Source organism: Macrotis lagotis, chromosome 6, assembly GCF_037893015.1.
Source record: "Macrotis lagotis isolate mMagLag1 chromosome 6, bilby.v1.9.chrom.fasta, whole genome shotgun sequence".
In the NCBI taxonomy this organism is placed as follows: Eukaryota; Metazoa; Chordata; class Mammalia; order Peramelemorphia; family Peramelidae; genus Macrotis; species Macrotis lagotis.
The window spans coordinates 81,462,801-81,475,133 of NC_133663.1; the positions used below are offsets into that span (position 1 = coordinate 81,462,801).

At 35.0% G+C, this 12,333-nt stretch overlaps 1 protein-coding gene across 3 annotated transcripts in view; it reads left to right on the top strand.

Moving 5' to 3' along the window:
* Positions 1-12,333, top strand: part of PLEKHM3 (pleckstrin homology domain containing M3) — a 224,128-nt gene that overhangs the window by 76,313 nt on the left and 135,482 nt on the right. For all 3 annotated transcript variants that reach the window (XM_074191504.1, XM_074191503.1, XM_074191505.1), the window contains one exon: positions 6,376-6,521. In XM_074191504.1, coding sequence (XP_074047605.1) covers positions 6,376-6,521 — 146 coding nt within the window. The remainder of the gene's footprint in view (positions 1-6,375; positions 6,522-12,333) is intronic.

Sequence of the window (12,333 nt, forward strand, 5' to 3'; positions counted from 1 at the left end):
TGAGCACTGTCTTAATGCTAGCTATTATTAATATTTTTATAATTATTTTCATTTCTTCTGAGCAGTTGAGAACTACTGCCCTTCCTCTCCCTCTTTCCTGTATGTTCCCTCTACCTAGTTGATTCTTTTTTGGCTTTTTTATGCTATTGCCTCCTGGGTGGTTTAGAATTGGAGAAAAGAAGGGGAAAGAGGCAATATTCAAATGATATACAGAGCACACTGTTCTCCCAGTAGTGGAGATGGCTTTGTGCCAGACATACTTGCTGATTGCTTCTCCCTTAGGCTGCACCACAGTTGCAAGTTAGCACAGAGCAAAAAGATAGGTTCAGTCTGACTGTGGAATAGTGTACTCACTGACTCTCACATAAACCTTTCATTTTTACCATGCTTTAGACAGCCAAGCTACACTTGTTAGCAGAATAACTGGCATTACATTGGAGAATTTTGATGTCAGGGATAGAATGATCAGTCTGAACCTAAACAAGGCCTAATCAACAAATTCCTTTAGTTGCCTTTAGTGATAGAACATTAGGAAGTGGAATGTACCAGCACTAACTTGAATTTTGGTTAAATGAATATATTTGTTTTCAAGAGTATATCTGAGAGGCCTCTGAGCTCTTCAGAGTATGTTTGTAGAGGCTTGAAGTGGGGTGGGAAGCTATTTTTTAAAAGGCCATCAATACATTCTCTTCTAAGGGAGTTTTTTTGTTCTTATGAATTGAATGCATTCTCAGAAAAGTTTTTAAATGAGGTTGTGAAGAATGTATTAGCTTTGATCAGGGTAAAAACTGTTTCCCCCTATTAAATGAGTTTCATTTTATAAACATTATAGATTGAAATTACATAAAGATATAACTTGTGGCTAAATTTATTTACATTTACTATGCTAGTGTGTTTTTCTCCTCATAATGAAAGATTTCAAGTTTGATAACCCTCAAAATGTTGTCATAGTAATCATTGTTAAGAATACACAATAGTTTTAATTCTATGCTGTAAACCTCACCAAGGTCAGGGAAAGTCCCAGATTTTTAAATCTTAAACAGAATTGTCTTAGATACTATTTCTTTGTTTGCTAGTATAACAAAAAGAGAGGAAATCTTACATTTCATTTAAGGAGAGCTTATTTATTTTCAGGCATGTATATGTTTAATCAAATAAATTTACATTAAGCCCATAACTCATTTATAATCTTCCTATTCTTTCTTTCTTACCTACCACACCCCCACCAGTGGAAAGTATGGGGAATAAACTAGATATTCAGTTAGTCGTTAAGTATTTATTAAAGTTTTAATCCTGTGTCAGGCACTTTGCCAAGAACCCAGGATACAAAGAACTGCAAAAACAGTGTCCCTGTCCTTGAACAGTTCACCTTCTAGTGGGGGAGACAACATATAAATATCCACGAATATGTAAGATATGATTCAATAGAATCTTCTGAGGGAAGATACTAACAATGAGGGGACTCTGTCAAGAAGAGCCTCTTCCAGAAGGTGGAATTTGAGCAGAAATGTCTGTGCAAAGGCAGGGAGTCAGGAAATGGAATGTGATGTGAGAGGAACTATAAGGAATCTCATGTAGTTGGATTGGAGAGTTCTTGGATTTGGATGCCAAGCAGAGGACTATATTTGATCCTGAACTACTGCATTTGAATGGGAGGACAAGGAAAATTGGGGGAATGGGAGAATGGTCAGAACTAGTCTTTAAAAAATCACTTTGGAACTTGAGTGGGGAATGAGTTGGAGTAGGAAAAAACTTTAAAGAAGGGAGTTAAATTACAAGACTATAGCAATAGTTTAGACCAGAGGTGATAAGGACCTATATGAGAGTCTTACTGCATGGGTAGAGAGAAGGGATCCTAGAAAGATATTGTAAAAGTAAAAACACTATTTTGCCATAGATTGAATATATACAATGAGAACCAGTGAGGAATAGAGGATGATACTAAGGTTCAAACCTGAATGATTAGGATGATAGTATCTAGGCTGACAGTTCTTGAATATACTTATCTAGCCCTAATTTTTCTCCTGACCTCCAGTCTCATATCTTCATCTGCCTATTAAAAAAATCTCAAATTGAATGTCCCATCTTAAATCCAACATGACCCAAGCTGAACGTATTCCACCACCTAACCTCAAGCCACCCTCCTGTCTTCCTTATTCTAGGGTACTAGCATCCTTCCAAGTCACTCAGGCTCACAACTTGGTTTCATCATTGACTCCTTATGCTCAACTCCCAAATTCATTCTGTTGCCAAGGTCTGCCAATTATAGCTTTCACATCTCTTATATTTGCCCCTTCTCTCCTCTGGCATTGCTACTACCCTCATGCAGGCACTTATCACTTCACTCTTTTGCAATTACATTTGTCTTCTATTTGGTCTCTCTGCTAATGACTTTCTTACAGCATAAGACTGACTATATCTTTCTTGTTCTTCTCTTCCCCCCCCACCACCACCACTCATTCACATACCCTGCCACCATCACCACCCTCTACTTAGGAGGCAGTGGTTCCCTACTACATTAAGGATCAAATATAAAAATCATGTGATTTTTAAAGCCCTTTCTAACTTGCCCTCCCCCTACCTTTGCAATATTCTTACACCTTAAGTCTCCCAAACCTCAAATACTCTGAGGTGCAATGACACTGGCTTCCTTACTGTTCCTTCAACAAAGACACTGGATGTCTCTGTTCTGGGCATTTTCACTGACAATCCCCATGTCTGGAACACTGCTCATCTCTATTTCCTGGTTTCCCTGACTTCCTTTAAGTCTTAACTAAAATTTCATCTTTAACAGGATGTCTTTCTTAAGCAACTTGAATTCAAGTAACTTCACTTTGTTGATCATTTTCCAAGTTATGTGTGTGTGTGTGTGTGTGTGTGTGTGTGTGTGTGTGTGTGTGTGTGTGTATAGTACCTTGTATGTACTTAGTTGTTTGAATGTTTGAATGTTCTCTCCCCCCATTAGATTGTGAGCTCCTTGAGAGCAGGAATTGTCTTTTGCCATTCTTTAGTTCCCCAGAACTTAGCACAGTGCCTGGCAAATAGTAGGTACTTCATAAACATGTATTGCCTTTGTACCATTCCCTATCAGGAGGTATCTGCTTTGTTTCCAGTTCTTTATCACAAAAAAAGTAAAAAGGAAGTTTTTCTGCCTTCTCTATATTTTGCCTAAGTTCAAAACTTAAATTTGGTTGTAAAGACCATTAATAAAATGGAATTGAAATACATATAATAAAATCTACCATTTTACATACAGAAATTCTACAGACTAAAATGATAGCTACAATTGAGTATAATTTTTCAAAAATAATTGTGATATTTTCATTTTAATTCAGCATTTAAGTTTGAGGTTTTTTTAGATCCAAGCTAGTAATTTTAGGAATATGATCCAAAAGAAAAATGCTTTTTGTATGCATTCACACACATCCTTCTAGAAAATCTACCACAACTCCAAGCTTATAGTAGGTGTTCCATAATTACTATTGACCAAACTACTAAAAATATTCAATTTCATTTTTCCTAGGCCTATAACTTAATTGATCTTCATAATAATGCCCTGGAGGCACTACAAGAGTCTGAATTATTTTTGAACTTTTTTTTTAAAGGTTTTTGCAAGGCAAATGGGGTTAAGTGGCTTGCCCAAGGTCACAAAGCTAGGTAATTATTAAGTGTTTGAGACCCAGTTAGGGCCAGTGCTGTATCCACTGTGCCACCTAGCTGCCCCTATTTTTGAATGCTTAAGAAAGACTAAATTATATCTGCATAGTTTAGAGCTAAATAAATTTGAGTGTATTTAAAATATTAGAAAATTAATCATACCACTCAAATATGGTAAATTCTTAAATCAAACATTCAGGTCACCTTCTCATCACCTAAAATTTATGAAATAATTTACTTTGTGCAAGACACTACACTGTATGTGAATACCTAATTCAGAAATAGCTTTACCATTGAATTGAGGAAATAAGACAATGTAAAGATAATAGCCTATTCCACATAGCAAAGGAGTACAGGCCTACACATAGGATCACACCCATACCAATGCCCTTTAAGGTTGTGTGTGATTTCTTCTTTGCCAGTCAGAAGCAATACATTGATTTCAGAGATTATAGACTCTCAGAGTTTGAAGGAACCTTAATTCTCATTTACACCATGCTAAGGATCCTAAGGAGTGGAGATTAGGAGACACAGGGGGGAAACTTGGGCAAAAACAGCGAAGATAGGAGATGGAATGTTATGTGTGAATCACAGCAAGTAGTCCTGATTGACTAGTGTGTACAGAGAATTATGAATAACAGATCCCTGAAACATGATGCTGGAGCCACATGGTGAAGGATTTTAATTGCCAAAAAGAGAAGTTTATATTTTATAGAGGGAGCCATGGTAGCTTCCTAAAACAGGATTGTGAAATGGTCATACATACACTTTAGAAACTTTGGTGACTCCATTAAGTATGAATTGGATAAAAGCAAGGTTGGAGGGGGGAAAAATCAATAATGACTATCATTTAGATCAATTAAGAGGATTTGACAGCCATCCAGCCAAGAAGTAGTATTGAAAGTCTGACCTATGGAATGTAGTCATGTAAGTGGGATACACATTAAATGTGTTTTCTTCTCTAGGTTAAACATTTTTTTTTGTTTAATTAGTTCTCATGTGACAGTCCAATCAGTCACCATACCTAGTCGTTTCCAAATTCACAAAATCTCTCCCAGGTGATTCTTTCCACTCACAGTTACAGTCTTGAGCCTCAGTGCTCAGGCCCTCATCACCTTTTGCCTGGACTGTTTCCTCAAGTCTCTCTCTATTTCAATCCATCTTCTACATTGTGGCTACAGTCATTTTCCTTTTCTGTCTTACCATGTCACTCTCCTAGTTTAAGAAGCTCCAAAAGTGCTCCCCATTGCTTTTACAAACAAATATAAACTCCCCTACTTGACTTTTAAAAACATGTCACCATTACTGAACAAGTTGTGGCACATCAATTGTGATGGAATACTCTTGTGCTATAAGGAATAACAAGGAGGAAAATTTCAGGAAAAACCTGTAAAGATAGATAGAGTGAAGTGAGCAGAACCAGGAGGATATCACTGTAACAGTGATCAACCATGAAAGACAACTATTCTGATCAAGACAATAATCTGGGATGATTGGGTGTGTTTTGGTTTTTGGTTTTTGCAAGGCAGTGGGGTTAAGTGATTTGGCCAAGATCACACAGCTAGGTAATTAATTATTAAGTGTCTGAGGTCAGATTTGAACTCAGGTCCTCCTAACTCCAGGGCTAGTGTTCTATCCACTTATAAGACGATTTCAAAAAACTCATGATGAAAATGTTATCCACCTCCAGAGAGAGAGCTGATATACTTAGTGCAGACTGAAGTATAAGTATTTTAACTTTTTTTTTTTGCTTTTTTGGTAACTTGGCTAATATGGAAATATGTATGATTTCACTCATATAATTGATATATTACTTGTCTTCTCAATGAGTGAGAGACTAGAGAGAAGAGACTTTAGAACACAAAAATTTTTTTCAGAGTGCTAAAAAATAAATAATAGATTTGAAAAGTAAAGAATAAAAACATTTTTAAATGTTTTTAAAGCCCATCATCACCTGGCTCCAACCTTATTCCCCTTCCTACCCTCTGTGGTCCAGGTAGACTGGCTTTTCTTGTTCTTCTTACACAACAGTCCTATCTCCATGCCTATATACTGGTTATATGCTCCATACCCACCATATTCTCCTTTCTTCCTCCCCTAATCTGTTGTTTACTTAAAAATACTGTTGTTGATTCACTTTTTACCTGAAGCCTTTTTTAATTCCCCAGCTATTAGTTCTCTACTTCCACCTCGAAAAAATTACTTTGCATTTATTTTTTTATCTATTTCTTAGAACTATTCATGCTTTCCCTCCGGAAAGAGTGAAACCACCTTGAGGGTTGTGTCTTTTTCATTATTGTATTTGTAAATACTTCATCTTGATATGGATTAGATGAGGCAGGGTTGGGTTTTTTTTTTTTTGGCATTGTTTTTGTTGCTAGACAGCAACAGAATGAGTCCCTTAGACCTAAATTTATCAAATAGCAAGGTCCCTCAAATCAAAGTGCTTCAAATCTTCAATCTCACTTTTCTTGGTCATTCAGAAATGTCAGACTAACTCTGTTGCACATGGAGATATCTAATATCATTTTACAGTTGAAGAAACTTGAAAAGTTAAGTAACTTGTTCAAAGTGACATACATAGCTAGTAAACAGCAGGGCCAGGATTTGAATTGAATGTTTTCTACTACACTTCTACTATGCTCCAATTTCTGAGATATTGTAATGATGATAGCAATAAATATATAATGTTCTCATCTTTTTTTTTTTCTCCAACAGGTTGTCAGCGGTCCATAGGTCTAGCCAATGGAAAAGCCAAGGTATGCAGTTATAGTGGATGGTATTACTGCGGTAGCTGTCATGTGGATGACCATTTTCTGATCCCAGCACGGATAGTTCACAACTGGGACATTTCAAAATATAAGGTAGTTTCTAAAGCTGAAAACTTTTTATATCAAATTGGATAGTTACATAATATAAAATAGATAATAATAAATTTAAATAAGCCTAATTCATTATTCATTCAAAATCCTAGAATCTTTTCTAATGCTTTCTGCAACTTTATTCTCAGTTTAACTTTCTATAACCAGACTTCTGACATATTGTGAATTTATTCACAAAAAATTATACCTGCAAATTATTTTTATTTATAAAGTCCTATAATTAATTGTGAATGTCAAAAGAGAATGCTGGTAGAAATAGTTCCTTTTTTTTTATTAGATGTTACCATATGCAACATCATAGAACTAAAAAGAGTAAAAATGAGATGATAGCGTATGTGTCAACATGCCAAGTGATCTCCCTAAAAACCCCTGTATAAATCCAAAGTATTTTTATATCTTAAATCATGTGAATTCTTATAAGCCTTGATCGTCATCGTCATCAATGGGCATTTTTCAAGGATAGGTAGTGAGGAAACAAGATGTACAATATTTGGAAGTTGTAGAAAGACATTCAATCTCTTATTTAAGTATCAGTAGCTGATATTAAGTATTCTCGCTTACATTTTAGCCTAAAAGAATTCCATTGTAGACTTGGCCATATGTTTCCATCTCTCAGTTTCACAGGTTCAAGAATTTCCTTACCTTTGGGAACTTTTCCAACATTGTTTTCATATTTTATGATAAAAGAGGTCCTGGTTAATGTGAACCAAATAATGTTGGATCATTTTTAATATAGTAGTACTCTACTATCCCTTAAAGCTCAGGTTTCTATGGAACAGCCATCCAATCCAATAGACAAGCTAGATGATTCAGAGGATAGAGTGCTGGGTCTGAAGTCAGGAAGATCTGAGTTCAAATTTGACCTTAAACATTTACTAGCTATGTGAGCCTGGGCAAGTAACTTAACTTTTGTTACCCTTAATCTACTGAAAAAGAAGTGGTAAACCATTCCAGTATCCTTTCCAAGAAAACTTCATGAAATGTAGCTCATGGTATCAAAAAGAATCAGACACAACTTAGCAACAACAATTATAATTAGGGTTTGAACCTAGAAAGGCAAGAGTATAAAGGTGGAGGCATAGCAGGCTTTTAGAGCCCTTTCTTAGTTCAACAATTTTTTTCAAGTTTACAATAAGGAACTGACCTGGGCTTTGGGGATAGGAAGGTGGAAAACAATACAGACTCTGTCCTAAAGTATCTTATAGCTTTACTAGACAAATGTGTATAAAACAGCGGGAGTGAAACAGCCACAATGTAGGGATAGAACCTCAAAGTGATGGCTGAAAGAGGAAGGAGACAAAGTTCTGCATGGAAAAACCAGGATTAAAAAACATCTCTAAAGCCTCACACATGTATTTTGTAGCTAATATACCTATGGATGATGTGCACGCATCAAGAATAAGTGAAATGAGGGGCATCTAGGTGGCACAGTTGGATAGAGCACTGGCCCTGGAGTCAGGAGTACCTGAGTTCAAATCCGGCCTCAGACGCTTAATGATTACCTTAGCTGTGTGGCCTTGGGCAAGTCACTTAACTCCATTTGCCTTGCTAAAATCTAAAAAAAAAAAATCCTAACTAAGAATAAATGAAATGATGTTCAACTTTGTCTGATTAAGGAGGCAAGAGATTATATCATGTATTTAAAAAAGATTTTCATTTCAGATGCCAAAAATTTTAGTTTATATTTACATATATACATATTTATATACATACATAAACTGGATAGATAGATAAATAGATAGATAGTTTTGCAAGGCAGTGGGGTTAAGTAACTTGTCCAAGGCCACACAGCTAGGTAATCATTAAGCGTCTGAGGCGGGATTTGAACTCAGGTACTCCTGACTCCAGGGCCAGTGCTCTATCCACTGTACCACCTAGATGCTCCAAAGTGTTATTTAAAAGAGTTTCAGATATGCACACAATTCACTTATGAGTAATAGTTCGTGCCTGATGATTCCAGATGAATTTCCAGTTCTATAACAATAACTCAGACTTATAGTCAGGTAAAATGTCAGTAGTCAATCCTTGTAAAAGTTATATGATTTTTATACTAATAAGATTTCAAAATTCATGTATGGTATTAAATTTTACCCAGTGCTCAGAATAATTCATGAAACTCAGAGCAGTATATTAAATACTATTCCATCTGACTTAAAGACTAATAAAAATTTTGAAATTCAACAGGTATTTGGTTTCATAGAGCTGTAGCTATTAAACACTTGTGTTGTTTTGCAAAAATAAAACAAAAAGTATTTTTTAAAATGATATTTTTCATATTCTATTTACCTAATTATCAAGGAAAAAATTTCTCTAGGTAATATGATATATATATAGTTTAATTAAATCTGTAGCAAAAATTTAAATTATCAACTCCTCCAAGCAAAATTTTCTAAAAGATTTTCTAAAAGTCTAATAATTCTTACCTTATTCTAATTGCATATTTTTCTTTATCAAGTATTCTCTTCACCATCAGTTTAGAAGAGAAAATACAGGTTAACTTTGTTCCCCCTCCTTTCTTTTGGTTGTTAGCAGCAATAGCAAATAATTACTTTAACGATTTGAATAAAGCAGTTGAAACTAAGGATAATTTGCATAAAGTTATAGATAAAGTACTAAATTTGGGGACCTAGTTAATATTTACTCTTTTTAGAGTAAATAATTATGCTTAGACTTACCACTTTATCATCTAGGAAGATCATTTTGGCTCACATGTAGGACCTAGCCATGATTGACTGTTTCCTGAATGAGTCTACTACCATGGTATTTTATGGCAAGACTGAATTGATAACAAGATGAGTCCAAAATCTAGCACAGCTTCAATTTGGGGGGTAAATTGCATTTGGGATATTTTCTTTTTACTGAGGCTTCCCCTCTACAAAACCCTGTCTCATTATTGAGAGGAGACCAGCAAGGATGGAACCATGAGCCTAGCCCTTTCCCATAAGTACTCCACCAAAGATCAAGAAAGAATATCATACCAAGGAGTGGATCAGAAATCTAAGGATCTGAAACCACAGTGAGTCATTTTTCCATCCTAAATCAGCATAAGAAGATAGCCAGAGGCTTGTGAATACTGCAGAGGAAGTCCATCACTGCCATACAGAACCTTCCAGCAAGGGACTGGAATGGGACTGTGTAGGAGGATAAGAATGAAATTATGGATCTGTAATGGGTGAGGTCCAAGGCTGCATACTGCAAAGATCATGAACAGGAGCCAATCAGCAACTTTGCCCTGGATCCCCATCCCCCAGGTTGGTTAGACCGGACATGGACTGAGAGAGTTGTCAGGAAGAGGAAGAGGGGAAAAAGAAGAATGAACAACTGCATAGCTTTGACTCAGGATTAGGGTTGTTAATTCAATCATTTGGTCCATCAACAAACTTTTATTAGGTACCAAACATTGTGCAACATTATGGAGATACAAAAACTAAAACCAGAAAAAAAAAGTTCCATGTAGATCAGGAAGGCAGAGATCACAGTCTTTGCCCCAGATCAGATCACTTAGGGTGTGCTAAAAGTTTCCTGAACTGAGCCACCCCTGAGATCCTTAAAGAGCACTATACTCAGTATTGAGAGAAAGCAGCAGCAGGAGCCCAGAGAATATAGATCAGGACCAAACAAGGCCCTTAGATTTCTTCCAAAAGCATTCAGAGCCTGCCCTAACCCAAGTTTCAATTTGGGACATAAAGTTAAAAGAATGAGTAAATAAAAAAAGACACCCATACTAAAAAACTATTATGGAGGCAAGAATGTCCAAGTCACAAACCCAGAAGACAATAACTTTATAGTATCTACAAGCAGTACCTAAAACAGCAACAATAACTTATTCACAAGGTCAACGAGAATTCCTAGAAGAAATGAAACATAGGTTTTTAAACATTACATTTATCAGTGAAATTAGTTTTCTTGAGGAAAGAATTGGAGAAAAATGAAAGCACTTAAAAGAATGACCTGGAAGGAGATATAACAACTTAGAACAAAAGGAACAAAACTGTATTAAGTAATAAAATTCCTTGAAAATTAGAATGGACTAAACAGAAGCCCTTTAAAGAGGAGAGAGGGCAGCAAAAGGGGGGGGGGTGTATGTGTTGGGAGGAATATAAAATATAAAATTTATGAATAACTGAAAATGATTAAGATGTGTTTACCCATAAGACAGAAGAAGATAGCAGAATGGATTAAAAAGCAGATTCCAACAATATATTGTTTTTTATGGAACAAACTTGATATATGAAGATTCACAGAGTTAAAAATAAGAGAATGAAACAAAATCTCTTATGATTCAGCTGAACTAAAAAAAAATTAGGGACAGCAGCCATGAACTCATAAAAGACAAAAGCAAAAATAGACTTGAATAAAAGAGATAAACAGTGAAATAGATTATCCTTAAAGGCAGCTTAGAAAATAAATTAATATTAGTACTTAACGAAATCCTTCAAAGAAATGATATATCACTTTCACTTTTCACATCATAATCAAAAGAGCAAATCTATGGGATGGGTATGAGTTCATAAACAAAAAGAGATAGAGAGGAATTTAAAATTTTTTGCCCAAGAAAAACTAATTCAATTAAAATTAAGAGGAAATTCATTAGCTGGGGAAACTCTTTGAAGGATATTTCTCTGATAAAGATTTCATTTCCGGGATATACAAAAAACAGATTCTAATATAAGACTAAGAGCAATTCTTCTATCAATAAATGATCTATGCTAATAAAGATAGTTTCAAAGTTGTCAACAACCAAATGAAAAACGTCCCAAAGCATTAATAGAGAAATACAAAATAAATCAGTTCTGCACTTTCACCACAATTCCACCTCACATCCATCAGATTGGCAATTATCTGCCATTTTGTCAGATAATTACATGTTTAAAGGACTTTGGAAAAATGGGCACATTAATGTATTATTGAAGCTATGGATTGGTTCACATATTTTGGAAAGCAATTTGAACTATACTCAAATAAGTTACTATACCCTTTCTTTTTTTTTTTTTTTTTTTTTTTTTAGTTTTTTCAAGGCAATGGGGTTTAAGTGGCTTGCCCAAGACCACACGCTAGGTAATTTATTAAGTGTCTGAGGCTGGATTTGAACTCAGGTACTCCTGACTCCTGGGCTAGTGCTCTATCCACTGCGCCACCTAGCTGTCCCAAGTTACCATACTCTTGATACTCTTTGACATTGTGGTACTAATTCTAGATCTATATTCTAAAGGTGAGGAAAGATTAAAGAAAGAGGAAGAAGACCCATATTTACAAAAATGTGTATTTCTGCTCTTTTGTAGTGGAAAGAACTGAAAACTAAGCGATCTGCTCATCCATTAAGGGAAGGCTGAGCAAATTATGGTACATCAAGGTGATGTAATACTATTATCATGTAAGACATTTTGAAATAGACAATTTCAGAGAAATTGTTAAAGTTTATATGAAATTATAGAGAATAAAGTGAGCAGTACAATTTATTCCATAAGAAAACATAAAAAAGTTTTGAAAATGTTAAGCACTTTGTTCAATGATGATTCCAGAGGACCAGCAATGAATCATTTTATAGATAGATAGATAGATAGATAGATAGATAGATAGATAGATAGCCTGTATATAATATAGAATGAAATCATATTTTTAGACATGGCCAATATGGTAATTTATTTAGTTTGATTATGCATTTTTGATACAAGAGCTTTGTTATTGTTTTTTCAATTTAGGGAGAGGGAAGATAGGAGGAAGAAAAAATAAATGCTTATTAATTGAAAAAAATAAAAGTTAGACAAAACATTTTATTAGTATTTAATTGATG